At 43.9% G+C, this 23,388-nt stretch overlaps 1 protein-coding gene across 9 annotated transcripts in view; it reads left to right on the top strand.

The window, feature by feature from the left end:
* Positions 1-23,388, top strand: part of PITPNM2 (phosphatidylinositol transfer protein membrane associated 2) — a 141,365-nt gene that overhangs the window by 60,615 nt on the left and 57,362 nt on the right. For all 9 annotated transcript variants that reach the window (XM_075167774.1, XM_075167765.1, XM_075167768.1 and 6 more), the window contains one exon: positions 9,142-9,315. In XM_075167774.1, the coding sequence (XP_075023875.1) occupies positions 9,238-9,315 (78 nt within the window). In that variant the 5' untranslated portion in view covers positions 9,142-9,237. The remainder of the gene's footprint in view (positions 1-9,141; positions 9,316-23,388) is intronic.

Genomic DNA, 23,388 nt, shown 5'->3' with positions numbered 1-23,388 from the left:
CGTTTACTGCTCTTGTGCAAAATGGCCTCTTACTTTCAATCTCAATTGCAACATTATTTATCAACCTTCACTGCTGCGTTTGTCTTGCTTCCCATGCAAGAATTTTAGGTGTCATTATAAGTTTCTTCTGATGGAGTAGGACTTATTTTCTCTATCCCTGTTTTGCCTTTAGGCAAGGCAAATCTCAGCCTAATGAAACCAGTGTGAACTATTACGGTGCTATAACACTGACTTTGCAATCATACAGTGTTTCCCTCCAGTTTTTAAACCAGCTATGAATGTTCATTCCCTTTTCTAGATGATATTTCCATAAGTGAGGTAATAAAATGTTATTTCCATCTAGACTGTAACTACTAAAAAAGTGGAGTAGCTGTTGATGTCTCCTTTCAGTTTGACAGGGAGTTACTGAGCAAGCAATCCAGAGTCTGTCCCGTGTTGACTCAAATCCCAAAATAGCGTTTTTGTGTCTCAAAAACAGGTTTAGTGGATCTGCAGGTATTTGGAGATAAAAATTCAAAATAACCTTGAGAAATAGTCTGAAACAGGCTATAATTTGGAAAAGATGAGTGCAAAGGCCCATGAATAAACTATAAAATGGGGAATGACTGGTGTGGTTGCCATTCTGTGGGAGATGAGATAAGGCTGCAGCGGGTTTTGGACTGAGAGGCCATCAGCTGCCTTATGCCGGTGGCAAATATTGTGCTGGGGGATAGGAACAACACAGGAAAGACATGAAGTTATCCTCGTTCTTCAGGACGGCTGTGGCTCACACCGGTCTTAAGATGAGGATCGGTGGGAGAAGGGGTGAAGAAGAAAGATGGGAGAGAGAGGCATCGCATGCGTCTTTGAACATGAAAAAGAGGAACTGTGGAAGAAAATAGTTAATGAACCATTTGCTGTCTCTCCTGAGGTTAGCACAAGAAGAGACGGGCTTGAACTGTAGTGAGGATAACAGAGACTAGACAGCAAAAGCCTTTTAAGTCTGTAAACAATCTGGAGACTCCAAGATTCTTTGTTTCTGCAGCTTGAAGTGTTTTTCTTCATTCCTAATTTTTTCTTTAAGAAAAGATAAATAGTCCTGTTTCCTGGGCAGCTTTAGCTGTAAGGCCGTTTGTCTTCAAAGCAAGTCTGAGCATGGTAGGTCTGGGCTGGGTTTGTGCTCAGCTGGGTGCCTGGGGACCCTCTGGGTGAGCTGGTCACCAGCGGTTTGCAGAGCTCTTGCACCTCAGCCTCGCTGTTCTCGACATTTCTTACCCTCAATTTCTTATTTTCATGCTTAGTGGCAGGTAAGATTAAAGACTGGGAGTTCTCATGACTTTCTACTCTTGTCATTGTAATAAAAAAAGGAAAAAAGGGAGGCTATCGGATAGTTTTAATGTAATTTCCAGTGCAGCAACTAACGGAGAGATTGAGAAGAGGGATGGTGTTAGACAGGTGAGGTCACCTCTTGACTCCGGTTCACTCTCGGTCTTTCTCTATAAATTCCCATGCGTCGCTGCTGCCAGCATTTTTGCTCTGAGCTAGGTAAAAGGATTGTTCCACAGGACATTAAGAGCATGGTTGGGTTTGTTGTTGGCGTTTTATTTCTTAATCCAAGTGAAGCTTTGACCAACTGGTGGGGACTGCACCAGGCGCACTTCTGCTCACTCTCCTCCTGAATTTCCTCAGGAAGAGCGATTGTAGCACCCAGAGATGTGAAGTGTAAATGCAATAGTCTCCCAGGGAGGCTACCTTGGAAATTAGATACACTTGTTTTGTTTCTGTTTTTTTTTTAACTTGGCCGGCATCCCATCTCCCTGCCACCACTGCCCACAGAGCATGCAGACTTCTGCGTGGCAGTGGCCTTCAGCTAATGGATGTGCCATAAGTGAAAGGAAAATGCTGTCCATTGCTGTATGCCTGTAGCATTGCATAGATTTTTCTTTATAGTAATTTACTCGTCCGCCAGCAATTTTCAGTCTGTTTTCAGCCAACACACTGCACTTATCACATTGTCAATGCTGCTTTTATTTTTGTTTCTGTGTGTGTATATATATGTGTGTCTATATATATGTGTCTATATATAAAATATATGTTACACATCTCTATGTATTTATATGCGTGTGTGTAATGTCTGCCTATTTTCAGCATGTAATGCTGAGAGACTTGGACTAAGAGCAACCTGTTAAAAGCAGGGGCTGCCCAGTTCCTTTAGCTCAGCTGAACAGAGGAGTCTGGCTCTGCAGCGAGGCCACAGGATGCTGGGTTTTGTGGCTGCTCTGTTCGTGCAGACTATTTGGAAACTTTTAACCTTTAATTTCAGATGCGTTCTTTTTAATATTCAGCTTTATTCCCAGCATCAGCGAAAGGATTAGCAGCTGATTTGTCTCTCCCTCTGAACTCATCTGTGACTTCAGTGTGCATATTAGTTCTTTTAATGGCTTCTTTATTAGTTCATTATTGCATAACCTCCAGGCATGGCAGGACTTGAAACGTTAATTTTCCAACCAAAGTTCAGCTGCTGGACTTCACCTGGTCCCCTTGAAGTCACTGTGAATAGAGAGGGCTGGCTGGCTTTGCACTGCAGCATCACCTACAAAGCAGAAGGAAGGGAGTAAAGTTTTTCTCTCCCCAGATGTTAAAGGAGTAATAGGAATGGAAAGTATGAAGAAACAGTACAATATCCTGCAATATTTAAGGAGAAAAGGTGGTGGGGGTGTGTGTGCACTCTTTGGTGTGGTGTTACTTCTTTTTTTCCCCTTCCCCCCACTCCCCGCTTCAAGCTAGTATTTGGCTGCCCAGTGAACTATAACAAGATTTAATAGCTCCAGTGTAGCTATATTGCATTTGGACTGATTCCATCCTTCTGTTGTAATAAACGTCTGCTTTACAATGAGCTCTTAAATTCTATAAATGACGTCAAATTGTATCTAATAGTGGAAAAAAGATCAAGTACTGTAAATGTGACTTGTTTGCTTGCTGTGTCTGTCTTTTCAAGCAGTGTTTTATCCCCAGCCCATTGCTATCTGCATTTGAGATATCTTTTGAGATTGCCCTGAGGTTTACACCCGAGGAAAACTGATTTCCACACATGCTTGCATTTTCCTCTTCCTCTTCCTCCCCTTCCTTTTTCTCTGACTGTATTGTAGGCTGTAGACCCGGTGGAGACAGGTACAGGGAGCTCCCAGCTCAGCTGCCAACCTCGGCCGTCCGCTGCCGCTACTCCAGCGCTGGGAGGACTGTATTGTGGCTTTGCAAAGTGGGGAAACGTTCATTAGCTGCTGATTCACTGTCGGATGTGATGTAAGCTTGAAACTTGGATGTGTAAGCATCTGCATAAAAACTTCTATTTGAAAAAAATGTGACAGATTAGATGTACGATTACAAAGAACGTTACTTACTGACACAGTAGCCTTTAAGCAGTGAGCATGTCAACTGTGCGCTGTTAAGGAGCTTTAACTTTTGATCCGCCCCCCCCCCCCCCCCCCCCAGGCCTGGTGAGTTTTTAAATCTGCTTAGCTGTCGGTCAGCAGGTCCAACCCACACTACGAAAACTGAAAACTGCTGATTTTAAAAAGCTCATTCTATCTCTTCAGTTTATCGCACGTGTGTGCGTGAGAGACAGTTCTGAGTGCAGTGTTGAGTGTTATGGCAGATAATGGTAACCACAAAGTTACTAAATGGAAACGTTGGGGTATTTTAACCTTTTGATGTGAAGGTTAAATGTTTGGTGCTCCAGCCAATATTGCACTAAGCATCATGCATTCACAAAAGAAGTTGTTCCTCTCTGTCCCGCGGTGCTTCCCGATGAGACGGCAGCGGGATGTGGGCAGGACAATTACGAGGCCGCGCCGGTCCGCGTGATGGATCGTGTGCTGCAGCCCTTGCCAAGGGTCGGGTAGGAGCAAGGGCTGAGGAGCGTTCGACAATGATGTTTTGCAGATGCTGATGGAAAGCTTCTCTTGAGAAGCAGGGACACCATGGACAAACGGGATCAGAGTGACAGATAAAGGGAATGGTCTTTGCAGCAGCGATATTCTGGATAGATAAAGCTGAGCGAGACTGCTTTTGGGCCAGGAAGGAGAGTGCCGCATTAATCAAGGTGTGAGTGTTGAGGCTGCCTTTAAAAAATGCTGACTTAGGCGCTAGGAATCTGTTTCACATTTATGCTGCTTCTCCTAACGGCATAAATAAATCCAAGCGCAGTATGTATGCAGCGCTTCCAGTCGTGGGAGGGCACTGTATTCTCCTTCAGGCAACTCTGCAGGAGAGGGAAGGTATCCAGGCTGCTAAGCCTGGTGTTGCTTCCCAAAGTCCAAGTGTTTGATACACTTGGGGCCAAAGCTAACGTCTCTTTGATACCACTTTCTTCAAGGAGGTATCTGTTTGAGTGGATAAGGAGATGTAGAGAACCTAAAGAAAGTCTTTAGGGAGGTAGGTGAGGTCTCCAGAAAATGCCTTTGCTTGTCCTTTTGCCATTACATGTTTGGCTTGGTTTTCTTACAGTTGTTTCTGTTAGTTATCTTTCATTTCTCAATTATGTGAAAATATTGCAAGGAAAGTTGTTCAATAGCTGAGTCAAGGATATCGATCTTTAGCTCATGAGTGTGATCTTTCATAGGGGAGATTTTTCTCAACTTCAAAAGGCAGCACAGCCCTGAGCAGGCGGCGGTTAAAAGAACCTGAGACTGCAATTCCAGGGCTGATACCTGCCTCTGCCCCTGGCTGCTGTGCGACCCTCCGTGATGGGTTTTTCCTTCCTAGGGTGAGTCTTTCAACTTTAAAATAATGTGAAATGAACCTCCTGCGTGAGGCTAGAAAAAGCTCATTATAGTTGTTCTCTGCATCTAGGGCTTTTTCTTCCCTGTTGAAAATAGGAAATAGCAGCCATGCCACGGGGTGGGTTGTTGCTGCCGTGGTGTAGGTCGCTCCAGCCCTAAAAAGCCTGTGCTCAGCAGCCTGGACATGAAAAACGTGAGTTCAAAAGCTCACATGGTCAAAAATCAGTTGTTGAGGTGACAGCTAGGAGAGCTGTAACAGCACAGCTGGGAACAGGGCAGTAACAGCCCTTTTGTAGCCTGAACCCACTGGCGTGAGGGGTTTTCCTGCACTGGACCCAACCAACATGTCGAGGAGCCAGGATTTTTGCTGTAATACTCAGTTTCCATACCCTTCAAGGCCAGCCTGTCAAGCCTGGCCGGGGTTTGGCCTCCAGGACTCCAGTAGTGCAGTTTAAATAACTCTTATTCCTTAATTACAAGCTGTCAGTTGTCATCAGTCCTCTGCTACCTCGTTTAGTAACAGGGAGGCTGGCCCTGATGTTCCCAAAGTGACAACCCCAAACACCAAGTTCATGGGCTAAACAGAGAGATTTTGCTGGCTGTCTTGATTTGTTCAGACTCTGCAGATCGCGATAGTCCCCCCCGCTTTAAAGGAAGGGCACTTTCTTAAAAAGTTTATTATTTTTGTGGGGGAAACCAATAAAATCAGAAGTGAAGGCAGCACACTGTGTCTTCAGACAGCCTGAAGCAATAGCTCAGAGGTGGCCCTGACTCATCGCAGCAGGATATTGACTCTGGAGCGTAATTATGATGCTTTGAGAACCTGATTTTAAAATAATTGAGGTATAAAATTATGCGCCTGGCTTTCATAGTTACTACAGCTCTGTGTATAAATTGAATAACGGCCTGTACAAATGTGCCACTTGGCTATAGCAGAAACAGCAGCAAGTCTGGAAATGTCCTGCATCACCGTTGTTTTCCTCTTGCTGAGAGAAGCCGGCTGCAAGCTGAGTTTTGCAAACCACTTTGGGTTGCCACCGGTCCTGGTTGTGTGGCCGCGGGGGTTTGGCAAACCCATAGAAAGTCCAGTTTGGTGCTTGGTGGCTGGACAACCAAAATCCAGCCTGCTTCGAAACGCTGGCTGCTTGCTAATCCCGGCACATTGAGCATCTCCGTTCAAACACCTCTGGCTGTTCGTAGCAATGGGCCAGACGTGGGTAAGTGCCAGGGACACAGCTGTTTTCCAAAGCTGTGTCGTGGCTCCCTTGCTTCCAGAAGGGGTTTCTCTTCTCTCCGTAGCAGCCATCATGTCTGCAGTCAAAATTCTGTGTTTTGTTTGGACAATAGTAAGTGGTCTTGGTGAGCTTTGATTCTCTAGTCCCAAGATTTTGGAAGGAGGTTGCTGTCCTCAGTGAGTTGTCTGAGAGCGTGATTTTGTCACCTCTATCCCACCTGGCATGCTGTTCCCCAAGGTCTGAATCTGGTGAGAACTCATGTTTATCTGTCATGGTTTGCCATCTGGGCTCCACTGCTCTTAGAAGGGTTAGGGCAGGTTATTTTCAGCTCAAAGGCAGCCCAGGCTGCAAACTTATCTTGATAAATTTTTTTTTAACCAGTCTAGCTTTAAAAAAAAAACCAAACACAACAAGCAAACAAACAAAAAAAAGGGCAAACAAGTCGGGTTTGCTCTCTTTGTGTCTTCTTCAGGGTCAGGCTGCTGATTCCAGGTCCGTTTTCCTGCTGGCCCCCTCAGTTTGAGGTTGCAGTTTGGTTCTTGTTTTGCCCAGTGTGTTTCCAGGGTTGTTTTCTACCCAGCTTTCGGGGACTGGTTGCAGTGGCTGGAGTGGGCGGCTGCCGGGGGAGTTTTTGGGAGTGTTGCCTTTCCAATGGGCACATCATCAGGACCTGCTGCTGCCTGGAGACCTGCAGGCTGAGCCGAAACACTGCTTTTAAACATTGACCACGGGGAAGTAGAAACCTGAAGGGGAACTTTACAGCAAAACCTCAGCTCTGGTAAAAGCCAAGCAGGAAGCTGGACCAGGAGCACGCTGGGTGCTTCGTGGCTGCTGCTGGTGGCTGCCGCTGTGCCTGCTTGGAGCTGAAACGGTTGCGTGTTTTAGTCTGTAATAAAATAAGCCCTCTTATGTCCTGGCTGTCTGAATTATTACCTGCCTGGCACTTCATTAAAAACACATTTTTTCCATCTTGGTACTGGTTTCCTGCCATTTTATTGCTTTTAAGGTTCTATTTTTTGTTTTATTCATCTCTTCCAATCGATAGAAATATCCTGTTTTTAGCAAGCAGCAAAGGCAGGTGTGACTGATGTCCCTATGGTGGGAGCACAATCGCTTTCAGAGCATTTGGGGAACGGGGCGGGGGGGAAGCTTTTAAATCTAATTTTCAAAGATCTCTAAAGCATAATGAACTGCTCAAGACATGTAGCTAGGTCTCCCACTGCCATTAGCTCCAAGAATTGGGATCCTAGCGTTGTACCAATGCAGATCTGGGGCCAGTGCTTGAGGTCCATCCTCTGGTGGTTACTGTTGTTCTTTGCCATGCCACTAATTAAAAACCACTTAATGAGATTATCTCCACCTGTTCTGGAGGATTAGTTTGATGGAGGAAATCCTGCACGTGCATGTGGATGCATGCACTTCTGCACCTGGGCATGGCAGTGTCCGGAAGCGCAGTCTTTCCAGAATTATTCTCTACAGGGTTTGCCATGGCAAAGACTTTTTTATTCCCTCCCTCCGCACACACAGATTGCTCTGCCAGCAGTAAAATGAAACAGAGAATTGAATTTGAAAGTAAATTGTTTAGATGATGCAGCACTAGATGGATAGCTATTCCAGAAGACTCGGTCCGGGATGGAGGGGCTTTATTGCCAAATTAGAAATGCAGCAATCAAACGAAAGCAAACTAAGAGCACGGCGGTGCGGGGGCTGTGTGCCTGGGTCGGGCAGACCCTTGGGCTGGGGTGCGGTGAGCAGCGCCCAGCGTGTAGTCAGCAGTGGGTCAGGTCTGCTGCGAGACGGGAGATGTTGCAGTGCCCTTTGAGTCCTACGCAGATTAGAAGTCTGTAGACCTGGGTTATAAATACTGGATTTTGTCCCTGGTTGCTCTGTGACCGTGGGCATGTGCTTTAACCTCTCTAAACCTCGTAAAAGGTCGGTGAAGTGCTGTGCAAACACCAAGTAGCGCTGAGACCTGTTGGTAGTGGTGTGGTTTCCTGGTTCCCAGAGCACGGTTTAACCCACTAGATAAGTTGGTTGTTTTTATTCTGGGCTTCTTTTCCCCAGCCATAGAGTTTGGGGCAGTTTTCACTCCAGCGGCTGTATCTGAAGACTTCCAAAAAGCAGGCATAGCAGAAAGGTGGATTTTGGTGATGCGAAGGAGCGAGGCGAGTGCTTTGCACGCTGGGAGAGCGGTCATCGCATCCTGCCGAGCCTGATCTGGCCTGACAGCAGACAGCTTCCCTTCTTGTGCCCTCTCTGCCTCACCAGGCATCTGCACCCCCGCCTCACGTGAATTTGTTGCCTTTACCTGCAGCTCATAGGGAATCTTAAGAATATTTGAAAAGTTACTGCATTAACCCTTGATGTAGTAAATGCTGTATTCTTAAGAAATAATTTTATTAAATTACCTCAAACTGGGGTATAATGGGATTTTTTTTTTTATGTTACAGTTTGATCTTTGGCTGTATTCTTATGCAGCGGGAGTGTAAAAATGAGTCTGGCATCGACATTGGTGGCAGGAGGATTTTACCTGTAGGCTACTTTGGAGGTGAAAGAGAAGGAGTCCTAGCAAGACAGTAATTCAGAATAAAGCAGGGAAGAAAAGTACATTTCTGTTGTCTTCATTGTTAGAATCCAAATTACTTTCTTCATCAGGGTGTTACCGAGGGCCGAGGAAATGTAATAATTGCTTTTTTTTTTTTGCTGCTGAATGAATGTAAGAGGATAAAACCTGATACCTTTGAGTGGGTGCATCTCTGGTGTCTTGCTGACATTGGAGGGATACTTTATTGTCTAGCAACAGAAAGTCTGCCTATTCATTCTGAGCTTTTGTCACATCTCTTCCATGGAGATGCTATTGCATGTGAAAATCTGATTGATATGGTGGCAAAGGTCAGGAGGTAATAGCTTTGATGGTATCCCATGAAGCAAATCAAAATTCTTCTAAAAGATTCTGTTCGGTTTGATACCAAGGGTCTGGTAGCACTCCAGGGATTCTTTTTTCTGCTATTAAGCTTATTGCTATTATAAAAATTAATGTTTGCGTGTTGTTGTTTTTTTTTTTTACTAGGACGTTCTCGAATAAGAATGGAAAATAACTGCTTCTCTTTTTTTTTTTTCTTTCTCTCTCTCTCACTCTGTTTCAGGGATCCTCAATGCGTTTGCTTGCCATTATTTAAGGAGCCTTTACTAAAAGTTTCTGGATTGTGTTTCTGAGTGGACAAAAGATTTTTGTATTCAAAATGCTCATAAAGGAATATCGTATTCCTCTTCCGATGAGTGTGGAAGAATATCGAATTGCGCAGCTGTACATGATACAGGTCAGTAACGTTTCAGCCCGTGCGGATGGGTGCAGGCTAACGCAGGGCTCTGTGTGGAAGAGTGGAATATTGCTAAAGAATTAGATGTTTTAAATTTGAAGTTTGCCGCGTGCTTATAGAGGAGCACGGGGGGAAAAGTAATACAAACTTCAGTTTATGACTTGCCTCCTCTTGTCCTTAAATTAGAGAACCTCTGTTTGACCTACCTGGGGAAACAACGGCTCATGGGTAGGCTACTCCTGCGGAAAGCAGCACTGAGCCTGAGTGTGTGGGTACCTCCCGGGGAAGTGATCAAGCTGCAGGGCTTAAGCAGCCACTGCTTCCCAGTTGGGCTGTGGTTACTGATCATGCCAGTTCCAGCTGCAAACCAAAGGCTTGTGCTCTTTTGTTGGGAAGAAACAGTCTAGTATAAATTTGAGAGGGTAAACCAAGGCATAACTTTGAATTTCGGGGAGGAAAAAATCTAGATGTAATATTTCTTTGCTTATATACCACTATGAAACAGATATAATCAGTTTAGGCATAAAACTTAGATTATTTTTAATAGGCTTCTGAATACTGATGGGAATTTTTGTTGAATTCCCTGTCTTCAGTAAAGCAGTTAATTAAAATGTTGGTTTTTTGTAACTCAAATCCTCTGTGCCCATATTCTCACAGTGTTTGAAATCCAACCAGGAGCGTTTTTAAAAGGAAATGAATCCAAAGTGTTATTTCATTGTCCCACGCTTTAAATAAAATTTAATTTTGCTCATCCAGCAAAACACACATCTAATATTGAGTTTGCAGTAGAACTCAACTTTCTGTGGCAGGATGAAGCAATGCTAGAAAAATCTACTTTGGCTTGAAACCTAAAATGAATTAAGGAAAAAAACCAACCCCCAAGAACCAAAGCAAAAGCACAACTCCCCCATTTCTCCCCCAACCATCCAACTGTGTTCCTTTAAGGACTCATGCACTTGGACTTGACTTGTTAAAACAGTGTACCGTGTGTGTTTTCCAGTAATAACAGTCAAATTCCTTTTTCTGACACAAATGTATCTTCTTTGTGTGTTTAACCTAAATGTTAGCATAAACAAATAAACACTTTTCTTAAGTGGCTTCATTTTTGTGTATCTTTTCCTGATGCTGTAGCTGCTTTGAATATTGGTGTAATTATTTTGTTACAACTTTTTCTTCCAAATTTGGCTCAGCTGTTTTGAATAAAGAGATGGTGATGGAAGCACTGTATTAGCTATACAGAACTTGTCAGTGAGCAGCAGAGCGTACAGGAGAATGATCTGATTAAGAAGGAGGAGCCCACCTCATTTAACGGCGGATGAATCGTTAACGGGGGAGTGTCTGTGGGGGCCTCCTGCGAGCTGTGGAGGACTTGGTCAGGGAGCTAAATTTGCTGTTTGCTTTCAGAAGTTAAAATATTTATTTTTATTTTATTAATGCAGAACGTTGGATTCCATTTTGTTCACTTGACAGTGATTTTGGCCGTATCTTAATGTCAAAGAACTAGATAAACCATGAGGGTTTCATGCAAGGGGAAGTTCACTGGCCCAGGAAAGTACTCGAGAAACTACACCTTCGAGTTGCCATCCAGCCCTGCTTCAGACCTGCTCGAATTTTCTAGCGCATTGATACGCAGCAGAGTAAGGTTTGCTCTTAGACCAGGTGCAATAGCTGGTGTCAAGTCTCTGATCTCCCTCCACTTACCCGGAGCAGGGGAGTGAGCTGGAAATACGGAATGTAGCCCAGGATCCAGGTGAGCTGGAGAAGTGCATGACAAGCAAGTGACTTTACTGCATTACGTGTACAAGTAGTACAAGAGGAAAAGTTAGCTGTGCTTTCTATTGAAAATACTAGTCTCAGCTCAAATTTGAAAAAAAGAAATAACAAAACCAGAAAACCCACTTAGGGTAGAATGTGAGTTTATATTCTGTTTCTTAGTGTTTGGTAGCAATCTGCTTCAACTCTGCCTGAAATTGGTGGAAAGATTCCTGCTGACTTCAATGGGAGCTTTTCCTAGACCATGATATCAAATGTCCTTTTTCTTCAGTTTGATTTAAAAGTGGAGGTTTTGTCTTTGAGACACGCGCTGGGGTGAGAGCAGTGGGGAGCATGACTTCTGTTCTTTTCAGAGAATGAGAAAGTGCTTCATGTCTGTCTTTTTTTTTTTCCTCTGAAACACGTAAGGAGGCCACAGGAGAAGCAAGTTCTGTATTTTGAACCCCCTTAGGGGAACAAGCTGAAATATCTGTATAAAACAGCAGTGTAGAGGCATTTCTTAGAAATCTTTGGCTGAAATGTAGAACAGAATGATTTAAAGTAGTTCCCGGGGAGAGGAGCGATTCTTAAAAGCGGAAGGTTCATTTCAAAGACATTGTTGTGTACAGTACGGTGTCGTTATTGCTGGAGACACTAGTCGGCCTGGTCCCATAACAAGCAGTTTTCTAACAGTGTAAAAAAGGAGATGTCACAATTATTCCTCAAGGGATTTAGAGAGCCTTAAGCATGTACTTGAAGTTGATCACTCGTTTAACTCCGAGCTCGTGAGTGAAGATCCCCATTAAACTCCAAACCAGTTGGTATAAAGTTGCTCTTTTAAGAGCAATCAGATAATTTTCCTAGATTCCAGTATCCTCCAAATGAAAGTTTCCCAAAAGGACCTTCTGACCTGAGGGATGAAGCAACTGGCCCATGCAGTTGCTCTGGGAACCCTTTCTGTGGACGTAGTGCCTCAAAGCCACGTGGGCAGGGATGTCCAGACTCATGCTGTAGTACTGCGAGCACTTTTCAAAGATGTTTTCATGGAGGTTTTTGCTTTGCAGTGGAAGGTCCTTTCACCTCCTTTCACGAGAGGAGAGTCCCTCCTTCTTCTTAGAAGTTTTAACAAAAATTTCCACCGGATTTGATGTGAGCAGCATTACGCCCAAGTAGCAAAGGATCCTTCCATTAAACTGGGACAGGCTGTACTCATATTTACTGTGTTCACTGGATGGGAGAATTAAAACTGTGCAGTATATAATCCAGCATCTCTGTTGGTTCTCTGCACCGCTAGGCAGGCGAGACATGCAATAAATCATTGTGTGCGTGCCCGTGTTGCTCTGTAATTCCTCTTATACTTAAATTTCTCCAGGCTGGTGTATAAAACTGTGAAAACTGAGGTGAGTGGCCTGCTGCTTTGCTTTTTAATTTTTTTTTTTTTTTTCTAATTTGAGGGTGGGGGTAGGGGAGCAACAAGTCTCTTAAGTGCTGCTTTCTGCTAGCTTCTGAAATATTATCTACAGAGACAGTGGTTTTAGTACTTTAAATAGCACTTAAATTCTTCCATAAATAAGTTAATTTTACATTACATCGAAGGGCTTAATGTACCCTTGACTTGAAGCCTAGCAGATCTGAACGGAATTGTTTTCCTCAATAAAATTTTAGGCTATCAATGTCCATATTTTCATGGGAAACCTCTGATGCAGTGTTGCCAACGTGTTCAGGTTGGGAGCCCTTGCTGCATTAGCCGCAGAGCAGTTAGGTGTTAGCTCTTCCATATGCACAAGGCGTTTTTTACATCATTGCTGAGTTTTTGTCTCTTTTGCTATCCAAGTTAAAACGTACTGATTCTTATATCTGAGCTCGGAACCAGTGATCTTCCTTTCCACTGTGATCTGTTTTTATTCTGGTGCATAAAACAGGCAAAATATTTCTAAACAGTGAAATCATTCTTTGTACCTCTTTTCTAGACAATAGTTTTATAGCGTAACTTTTTCCTAAAATCTGTACACACATTTAAAAGTCTGTCCTGGTTCTGAGGATGAGAGATCTCTGGATAAACTTGACCTTGAGAGTCGCCCATAGGACTCAGAGAGCTGCAGTTTGATCCGGGGAAACTGCAGTCTCCTATCGTAACATAAGCAGAAAGCAACTAGAGACACACTGAAATGAGTTTCATGAAGCACAAACCATTTATGGAGGGGACAACTGAGAGCGTCTGTAGGGATTTCTTTCTTCCTGCAGAAATGCTGAACCGAGGACTCTGTCCTGGATGTCTTCTCTGACTCTGCACATCACATCACAGGCACATGCAACATTTCTGGCTCTGCGAGGACTGTGAAGCCTCTTGGACACAAAGGATAGGACCGTTCTGTTTTATACATTAGGTAGAGCTTATAAAAGGATCTCTTAATTCTTCCTGTTCTAAGTGTCCTAAGTTTGTGTCGTAACAGCTATCCTTTCCTGTAACACTTGCTTCCTTTTCTTGTGTGTTTAGGGAACCTACCTTCCTGCACGCCTCCCCCTCACCCCAGAAACAACGCACACTTTAATGTTACGTGTGTCTCATAAAAGCTTGTATTCCAAGATCTGAATGCGTCGGTCAGAAAGATCAGTATATTATTAGCCAAAGGTCAGTCCATTTATCGTCTTAATACCGTTCATTACTGTGGTTCCATATGCCATGAGATTCTGAGAGACTGTTGCCCTTCTGAACCTTACATAAGACGAGATAATTCCTCTTGTTATTAAATCTTATATTTATATCAGTGTGCATAGTTTACTTTCTGTGCTGTGAATAACTGCGGTCCTTGTTTTCTCCACGCAGTTTTTTCTGAATACTTGTGACCTTCCTCCAAAGATAGCGTACGTTACAAATACTCTTCTGGACCTAGTGATTGCCTTTTGAGGATAAGACTTATTTTAAGATGCTGCGTCATCCTTATAAGCTAGTAACGTTAATACTTTGTCATTCAGCACTTTGAGGGTCCGCGGCTGGGGAAGGACTCCGGCCTTGGAGGCAGTCTGTTAAAGGTAACCCGTCTGCTCAGCACTGTCCGCTGAACTCGGGCAGGATCCTGGGCATCGAGGGCTCTTCTCATCTTTTAACATGAGCCTCTCTTCTACAGTCCCTCAGGGCTTTGCATTTATTGCCTTCCCTGAAAAATCAGAGCGTGTTTCCAAGCATCTGCGGCGTGCTGTACTCACCTGTCGTGACTGCCGATGGAGTACCCTGAGTCGCTTCCCTCCTTTCCGAAGGATCATGCTTTTGTCCGTCATCTCAGTCTCCAGACCCCTGCACTGTCCTGTTTTCTCCTTCGTTTGCGCGTAGCGCTCAGATAGCACCTTCGAGAATAGACTGAAAAAATGTGCTTGGTGGTGGTGATTCTTTAGGCCATATCCTGATACCTGGGTGCAAAAGTCATGTCCCTTAAACTGTTAGCTACACTTAGCAATTGCCAGCAGGCTCAGCAGATGGTGGGAGATTGATTGAGTGGGAGAAAACAAACTAACCCTTCATCTCTGGACACTGAAGAACAGGATTGCTGATTATTTTTGTTTCGTTTGCAGATGCCTTGGCCATCTGGACAGATAGACATCTATGCTTTAATTTTAAAAGCAGGTGACACTGCTGACAGCTCCAGAGACCCTGGAAGGTTCACAAGTCTAAAAGCCAAAGCCTGGTTTGAAGCTTTTCCACCAATTTCTATGCTGCAGCATTCAAAACCTGAGACTTCTATGTTCCCTCTTCTTCCTCTGGTTTTCATAACCTTTTCTTTGTGATCATGGGGCCTTGCATCCTTTTGAAAGAGGAGAGTAAGATGCTTGCAGTCGCTTAGCTTTGAGAACAAGGGCGGTACAGGTACGTTCACTGCTACCAGACCTGCGGTCTGATTTGCACAGGTGACAGCGACACCCGTACGGGTTAGCATTTTGGGAAAACATACAGAAATAGCAAACATCTTTTTTGCATTTCCTTTTTTTTCCTTTATCCTGGAACAGTTCTTAAATTGGCTGTTATTCCATATCTGGTGAAAAAAAGATTGGTTTTAGAGTAGCGAACTATGTTGCCTTGACAGTTCACGTGCTCTCTAACAAAACTGAGTGAAGCTGAGATAAGGTTATAATACAAAAAATATTTTAAACTTCAGATTTGTACTGGTTTTAATACAGGATGCAGCACTGACAATCCCACTGAGCTTGTGGCTATCAAAAATCCTTTTTCCTTCTTTATTCTATTCTTATGAAAGAAAATTTCTGACCTGTCTACCTCTGGACAGTATCTTGACTGTTGACCCAGATTAGGTTCTCACTTTTTCAAATACCTGAAGGCAAGTAATGAATTAAGTATTAGGAAAACTGTGTGGATTTCTTTAAGCCAGTCCTCCAGTATTTTAGCATACAGCCTATTGTTAGTGAATAGTTGCATTGGGTTCCTAAAATCTAAGGGATGTAGTCAGAGGATCAGAATTGATCCAAAACACTCTGAGTTGAAATTTTGTCTCTGACTCACAATATAATAATGGGCAACTTGCTTTACCTCCGTTTAAACTAGGGGCAGTAATTCTCACAGACAGTGTCTGTGGAATAGTTAATACAGTGAAAAATCTGTTTAAAGACAGGGAAGGAAATACTCAAGGTAGGACGAAATACTGAGCTGGAATTGTAGCAGACATTTTGAAAGATGGAGCATGTGGGGTAAACAAGTTTGAGGTATCTCCATAATAAAGTGATTCCTAATTCATGTGCTTCTGGCACATCCAGCCCTGGCTCCATAGGAATGTGACTGGGCGTCTTTGTAAGGCAGAGTGATTAATGAGTGGCCATGAGAACGGTTCTCTTAATGCTGTAAATTATTTATAGTCCTGCACAATTGATTGTCCCCAAAATATCCTGGTTTTGTACAAACAGCTTCATTAATATCTAGACCTGATTCTAAATAATGCAGTGCATACAACGTTTGTACAAATTGATGCTGCACGTATTTCTGCTCTGTCTTGCGAGAGTCTGCTGCTGGCAACCTGTCCTGCCTTTAACTTTTAGGGCTTTTTTTAGGAGCGCGTTTTAGCTTACAAGAAAAGCAGCCAAGAATGATGGTGCTGCAGATGCGGTGCAGGTAACCTGCACTTGCTTGGGCGAGAATGGTCCCTTCTTCAGGGCCTTCTGCATGCTCAGCTTTGCTCTGCTTCTGCTGGCTGGGAGCCTTGCAGGATTTTGGGCTGGAAACCCAGAGGGAGGAGGTTCTTGCAGCTGCAAAGGGCTGTAACCTCAAACAGCTCTTGGGAGAGTGAAGGGGTGGCAGGAACAGACCCGGGATCTCCTGGACGTACCTCACGTCAGAAAGCAGCTCTACGTGTGCTTCTCTCTGACAAGAAGACCCTTCATGGGTGACATCCTCTTCTTTCTCCTTGTATGCTTAATATCTCCTTAGAGGCGGCACTACACAGTGATGGAAGCACAGGACAAAAGGCCAGCAATTCCTGTGTGATGGTCCCAATTCTTGTTTTGTAGACCTGAGGGAAGAGCCCCATAATATCCCTGCTGCAGGCAGGGAGGTGATCAGATGCCAACTCCCTGCAAAGCTGGGAAGGACCCAAAGGGGAGCCCTCCTGGAAATTGCAGCTAATCAGTGCTGGATTGGGAAGATAGATGCTAACTACTTTGTGGTTGCTATCAAAATCTTCTGCCTATAAGCTAATGTGGTTGGATATGCCCAGTGAAACCAGCCTGTCGCGAGGGGGGAGCGCACAAGGTACTTGGCTGTCCTGACAGCTCTGAGCGTAACACCCAGCTCCAGAGCATGTGGGACAGCCCCATTCCTGCCGAGGCCGAGTCGCTGCTGGGACTTCTGATCTGCCAGGAGGATGCATCGCTTCCAAACCCAGTGTTGGGCAGGGATGTGAAGGTGGTTTGTTGATCTGTAAAGTGAGTGGATCCGGAGGAGGCTGTGCTCATGGTCAGCAAAGTCTTAGGTCTCTGTGACATGTTGAAATGTCTCCGTATTGACAGAGCTCTCCTCGTTGGCCATCTGATACAGCAGCCTGGGAAGTGGCAGTCTTTTCATGGCATGGTTGACTACGTTTCTGCCAGGATGGGGAGTCTTCTGATTTCCCTCCACACACACACACTTTACAGCTCTCTCTCTCTTATTTTGGGACTCCTTTTGTTTGTTTTCGACTGGAACACTTAAGACCAGGTTTTATGTTCAGCTGGAGAAGCACCGGTGTTTGGGGGAAGGGGTATTGCCTAGGTGGAGGGAAGCACTGTATTGCCCAGCCATTGATCAAACCTAGAAGGAGGATGTTTAAAACAGCTGCTCTTTTGCCTTTATTAATAAAGCCATTGATGAGGAACAGATTTCTTTCCGCTCTCCCCAGGGTTTCAGGTCATTTCTGTGTATACAGTACAATGAGGCTAGGAGTCAAAGTGCTATTGTAAAGCCTCATGTTCTGATTGTTATCTTGTTGACTCAAACTAACCTTCCTTTGCTAAATAACTATTGACACTGGCCCTTCATGTATTTTTTTTTAACAGCGCTAATTGGATTAAAATAATTGTCATGCGTGAAGGATGCATGTTAGAGCGCAAAGGGCATGCGGAACCCTCAGCTGTGGGCACCATGGTTACTGGTGACATCACTTGGTTTGCTGTTACCAGTAATGATTTGCATGCAGTGCTGAAGATGGCCTAAACTAAACCCAGTGGATTGCTGATGCAGTCCCATTGCCATGGAAACAGATGTTGCAGCTTCAAGTTGCCTGCATTCGTAACGTGATGCACATGGTATAAACAAAAACGTGGTCCTGTGGTGTTCGCAACTTCTGAAAGGGCATGAGAAGTGTTACTGGAGAGAATGGGAAATCCCATTGCAGTTGGACTTGGTTTCCCATTAAAGCAGTGCCAACTTAACTGCGCACGATGAGATATAGTAAGCCTTGCCTTTGAGTAACAAGAACAAAACTCACAAGTTTCACTATCCTCCAGCAATTTTGTGGTTGAAGGACTGTCAGTCCAACTTGACGTGGATTGTTTCTGATCTGTACCTTACAAAGCGCAGGCTCAAAAGTACTATTAAAACCCATCCCTGGGGTAACAGGGTTCCTAGCTCCGGCCTACCTTTAATATTGTCTTTCCAATACAATAAGACTCTGCTCAACTCCTGCAAAACAGGAGTAGAGAAGCTTCCCTGTCTTCCCTGTTTGAGGACTGTTTGGCTGTATTTTGGTAAAGGTCCCTACTCAAGCCCCATGAAGAAGACTGCTGCATCATGGTTAGGATGCTGAAATGGGGCTTGAAAGATCTGGCCGCTAGACGTAGCCCTGCCAGCAGCTCTGTGTCTTCAGGTGACTTTCTCCCTCTTCAAAATGGTGCTCTCTTGTTGATTCCATCATCTTTAATGGGAGAGGACTCAGCTGTTCTGACTGTGGCGCAAAAGCCTTTGACAGCAAGAAGTTGTGTGTGCTGTTCTACTTCAGCACTCTACTGCATTAATAATAGTAAGGGTGATTTTTATTTTTAATTTAATTCATGTAACTTCCTGTTTGCTCTTAGAACATTTTATGCACTGATAAAATTATGTTGGTTTTGATCTGATCAGAAGTTCTCCTTCTTGGCTTCTGTAAGAGTGAAATAGTACCATCTCCTCTGCTCACTTCTTTCACACTGAAAAAAGCCTTTTGCTCAGGTATCACCCTGATTATGGTGATATGATTTTAATTATGTGTTTCAGGTCTTTGACACACACATTTTAAAAAGAAAAAAAAACAACAAAAACCAGCTTGGGAAGTATGAATCTATTGTACTTTTAGGGTAAACAAACATTTTGTTTTCATAGTCAAAGACCTGATTTTTGATGACCTGCAGTAAATACTGACCGTGAGTGGTGCCTAGTCTGTGATATCCATGGATATCTGTATCAGCAGGCAGAAGGTTGCCGGTGGTGAAAGCAGATTGCTCGTAATGAATTAGATGTCAGTTCAAATGCTCGAAAAGGAGTGGTTAACAGAACGCAGAGCTGAGTCATACCGCAGCGAGAGACAGCTGAAGATAGAATGGATACACCCATGTGCATGCACATCGTCACTGTACGGGTTATCCGTGGACAGAAATCCTGTGCTGGGAAAATGTGTTAAGAATAAACCATGCTTTAGTTTCAGGACCTTTTGGTATTTTCCAGTATCTCTCTCATTGGCTTTCTGGTTTTAGGTGCTGTTTAATTCTGGCTTGCAGCAGCTATGGCTGAAACTGTGCATCTGTTGTCATGCTGTTTTATTTGTGGTGTTTGAATGCTGGTATTGCCACAATAAGCCCAGATACATGGCTGAGGCTAACGGGCTGCATTGCTTAGAACCTCTCCCAGCATTTCTGTAAAAGGCTGGTGCAACGCACCAGTCATAGTCCAACTGGTACCTTCTTAGTACACGCAGCTTCCGCTCTTGCACAGTGCCTGCGGTAGGAGATGAGGGTGGCTGGTGGGCAGCTGCCTGCAGCAGATCGAGGAAGGCAGTTGGTGATGGGAAGAAGGCACCGCTTTGGAAAATCAATTAGAAGAGTGAAATTTCTGTCAGCCTAAATAATGTCCAACCGGAGATAGTTGGGAATATTTTTCCCTTAACGTATGGAAAAGATTGAAAACAAGTAGTTTATTCCTCTCCCAGCCTAAATTTTGTTACTCAACCCTTTACATCTTAGGTGCCTTTGTACTTCCTTTCTAAAACTTAACAGAAAAAAAAATTAAAACATAGGTCTTAGGAGTGAAACCAGGTCTTGAAAGCTATCCAGTGGTGGCAGGAGTCATCCACCCTAAGCAGCTTCAGGCATTTTTGTTGTCTGGTGGATTGCGTGAGGCAATTTAGACTTTCTCTGGTTCCCAAAGGACAGGTCTGTTTCTGGGGACTTAATTGGCATTTGTGGTAGCCTTAGCATCCAAAACAATAAAAAATTAGTAATTGGCCATAGAGAATGTTTTCTCAGCCTCCCTTGCCACAACAGTATGAGCAAGTATGTCAGCAGGATCCTCTGGGGATATTTGCTGTCATGTTCTTGTTCAGTGGTTCCATAGATGCCTTTGTTTGCTGTTGTTAACTGAAACCATCAACCAGCTATAACTTCTTGTATCCATATCTGTGTCTAAATGGGATAAAAAAATCCCAAGACTTCAGTGTTATTTTAATGGATTCTCCCAGAAGAATTTCTCTGGACTATCAAAATACCCTGTTGCCAAGTGGGAGCTGGAAGAAAAAAAAAAACAAAAATCTTCTGGTTATTGTTTCCAGACAATGATTTGTGTCTTCATTATTCATGGACAATAGGTCTACCAAGCATAGTGCTGTCAGTCTTCGTAATTCGAATAATCTCAAATCAAAACTCTCACGGGTCATCGAAGTAGGCCACTGTTACTGTGTAAATACATTGCCATAATACACCAAGAAACTTCATCGTGAAGCTAAAGCATGTCAATCTTTTGTAATCGCTATCTAACTTATTTAGATTGAGGGTTGTACTGTAAACAATAATCAGTGGTAAACAAGGTAAAAATCTATTTTTAAAAGCTAGAACAATACCTGGATCGCCTATTATGCCGATGCAACCTACCCTGTCTTTACTGTTCTCTGCAGTACCATTGCGGTGCTCAAAGTAGTAGGTTACAATAAAAAAAAACAACTTTGGGAGAAACTAAAGCATTGAGCTGTTTGCAGTGCTGCTGTAGGCTTTGCAGAGATTCTCTGTGTCTGCACCTGAGCCCGTGTGCAGCCTGTGCTTTACTCCGGAGCTGAAACGTAAGGAGAAGGACTCTGTTGGTTTAGGATAATATTCTTCTCGGTGGTGTTCTGAGCAATACTGCGTTGGTTGGTGGGGTTGGTTTTTCTTCTAATTCACCAAAAGCAAAACACTATGAGGCAAGTCTAATTTCCACAGCCTGAATTCTGTATTTCTCCAGCTGATAGGGTAAGGCGTACCTTAGCTGTTTTAACCAGCATTATGTGTTCTTGTTCTGTGAATGCTGTTCCTCAGCTGTAGCGAGACTCCTCAAGTTGTAGGGTTTCTATTGCCATCAACCATCATTCCTTTACTGAGCTGTACCCCACTAGAAAAGCATACAAGTCGCGTTTAGTTACCTGGTCCCACTCAGCTGTGCCAGGTCAAGTTTGCTGGACTAAGGCTTTGCGAGATGTGCTCCACGTTGTTAGCTGGTAGTGAGGCACGTTTCTGACTGGGAGAGGGGATGGAAGATCTGAGAACTGATCAACCTGACTTTGCTAGTGGAAGGCTTTGTTTACAGCCGTTTGTCTCCTGTTGTGAAGGGCAGATGATAAATGGGGTTAGGCTAGCCCAATGTTTAGATGACATTCGTGGGAATTATTCATCTATGATTGTTATGCTGAGGTCATGTGCTGTGTCCCATGCTATGCTGCTGCGCCAAGAGATTTATTTTAATAGAAGCCTTTAAGTAACTGGCATTCTTGCTAATCATGGTGCATCTGCTTCTCTGGGTTCCCTGTTATGAGTAATTTAATGCTATTACTTTAGCTAGAAGGGATCTGTGTCACCATCTGTCCTGGAAAGCTATTGATGGGGCTGTGCAGAACATGGAATGTCATCAGCAGAAGAGAGGGACTTCTAAAGGGATGACTGGATTTCCTGTTGTAATACGATATAAGACGGTTTACTGTGATTACGGCTTAGATAACTTGCATATAAAGGCTGTTAGCTACTCTTTGATTTTGTTGGGGACCATTCCTCAGATATTTCTGTAGAGGGAAGGTACTGTTGTCACTTAGTGGCAAGTAGTAATAACACAGGTAATCTGCTAAATGAAGTCTCTGCTTCTCACAGGGGCATGGGTCTGTGAGGCTGAAACCTTCAAGACTGACCCTAAAATGCCTGCACATCTGCCACTCCCAGCAGACAGATATTCTTTGGAGAGGGCTCACCAGGCACTTTTCAAGCCAAATGCTTTCCTAATCGATGGTTATTTTTTAATTGTTGTTTACAGACCACTTCTTTGTGACAAGCCCTCTCCATGCTGTAGCTGAGTCACAATAGACGTGGAGAGGCTATATGGTTGAAAAGCAAATTGCTCTTCACTTCCGTAAGTGCTGTACTTTCACAGTACCACTTATGCGCAGAGTATCATCCTGGTCCCTCAAGTGTCTGTGGCTGATGTCTTTATTTTTATTGTCTCAGAAACATATCTTCTTTTTGTCTTTGTGACTGGTTAGTAATTGTACTGTTCACCATCTAACCTGACTTTCTTGGTCCTTCCTGACCTCACTGCGGCTTGTTGCCTTCTTGGCAAGCTAACTGGTAAGTATGAGAGCATGCAGGGCTGGGAAGCGGCTTTGTGTGGTTTATCGTGTGGAGTTTTTCTTCGATCGTACTATCCTTCCCAGCGATAAGTTATGTTGTGTTTTGAGTATAAATTGGCCTGGCTCAAAAGTCCTGGCTCAAAAGATAGTTTGGGATATAAACTTTGCAGCTCTGATTTTTTTTTTTTTTTGTCATGCAGAGGTGCAGCTCTTATTTCACATTCATCTAAGAAAATGTTCTTCCTGTCCCTTGTCATATCTTACGCAGATAAACGACAAGCAGGAGCAAAGTGTAGGGCCAAAATTTGCTTAAGGCTTGCAACCGGGTGGAAGAGGCTGTGGGCTGGAGTTGGTCATCTGGAAAGGCTGGAGGAGGAAGCATGCCCTGCTCTCAGAATAGGGTTCGCCGTCTCCTGCAGGTGCATAGACGTGAATAAAATAACCAGAAATCAGAAGTGGGATGCAAACTGGCTTCCGCAAAGAGAAAACCCAAATTTGGGTTTTTCCCTTCTTCCTTCCCTCGCAAAGTGGTGTTGGGACCATAACACCATGCCACCCGTCACAGCTCCCACGATCAGACAGCTCTGTCTGAGAAGCTGAGTGTTAGCATTACCAGGTCATGTGGAAAAGCTGCTTAGGGAAGTATTCATGTAAAGAAAAAATTGGCCGATATTGCAAGTTCACCAGGGTTCTAGCTGTAGGATGAGAACCAGGCAGCTCATCTTCATGCAGAGAGATTTTTGTCAGAACTGGCTAAATGGGGGAAAGAAAAGTGGAGAATGTTAGTGTTAGCTGTATGTGTCTGAGCTATCACAACTGCTGGGCTTCAAACCAGAAGGGTTTGGGCAGAGGCCCTCCTGAGCCCCACAGTTATGAAAGAATTGGAGTTTGTTTTTCTGAACTGCTTCAGATGTAAACCATTTCTTCCTGTGTTGAAATAAAAAAAGATAGGTTCCTCAACTGAAACCTGGGCAGAGACTTAAGGATGTTTCATCCCCAAAGATGGGTAATA

This window comes from Calonectris borealis, chromosome 18, assembly GCF_964195595.1.
Source record: "Calonectris borealis chromosome 18, bCalBor7.hap1.2, whole genome shotgun sequence".
NCBI lineage: Eukaryota > Metazoa > Chordata > Aves > Procellariiformes > Procellariidae > Calonectris > Calonectris borealis.
The sequence above is the reverse complement of the archived record's forward strand: the minus strand, read 5'-3'. Positions and strand labels throughout refer to the sequence as shown.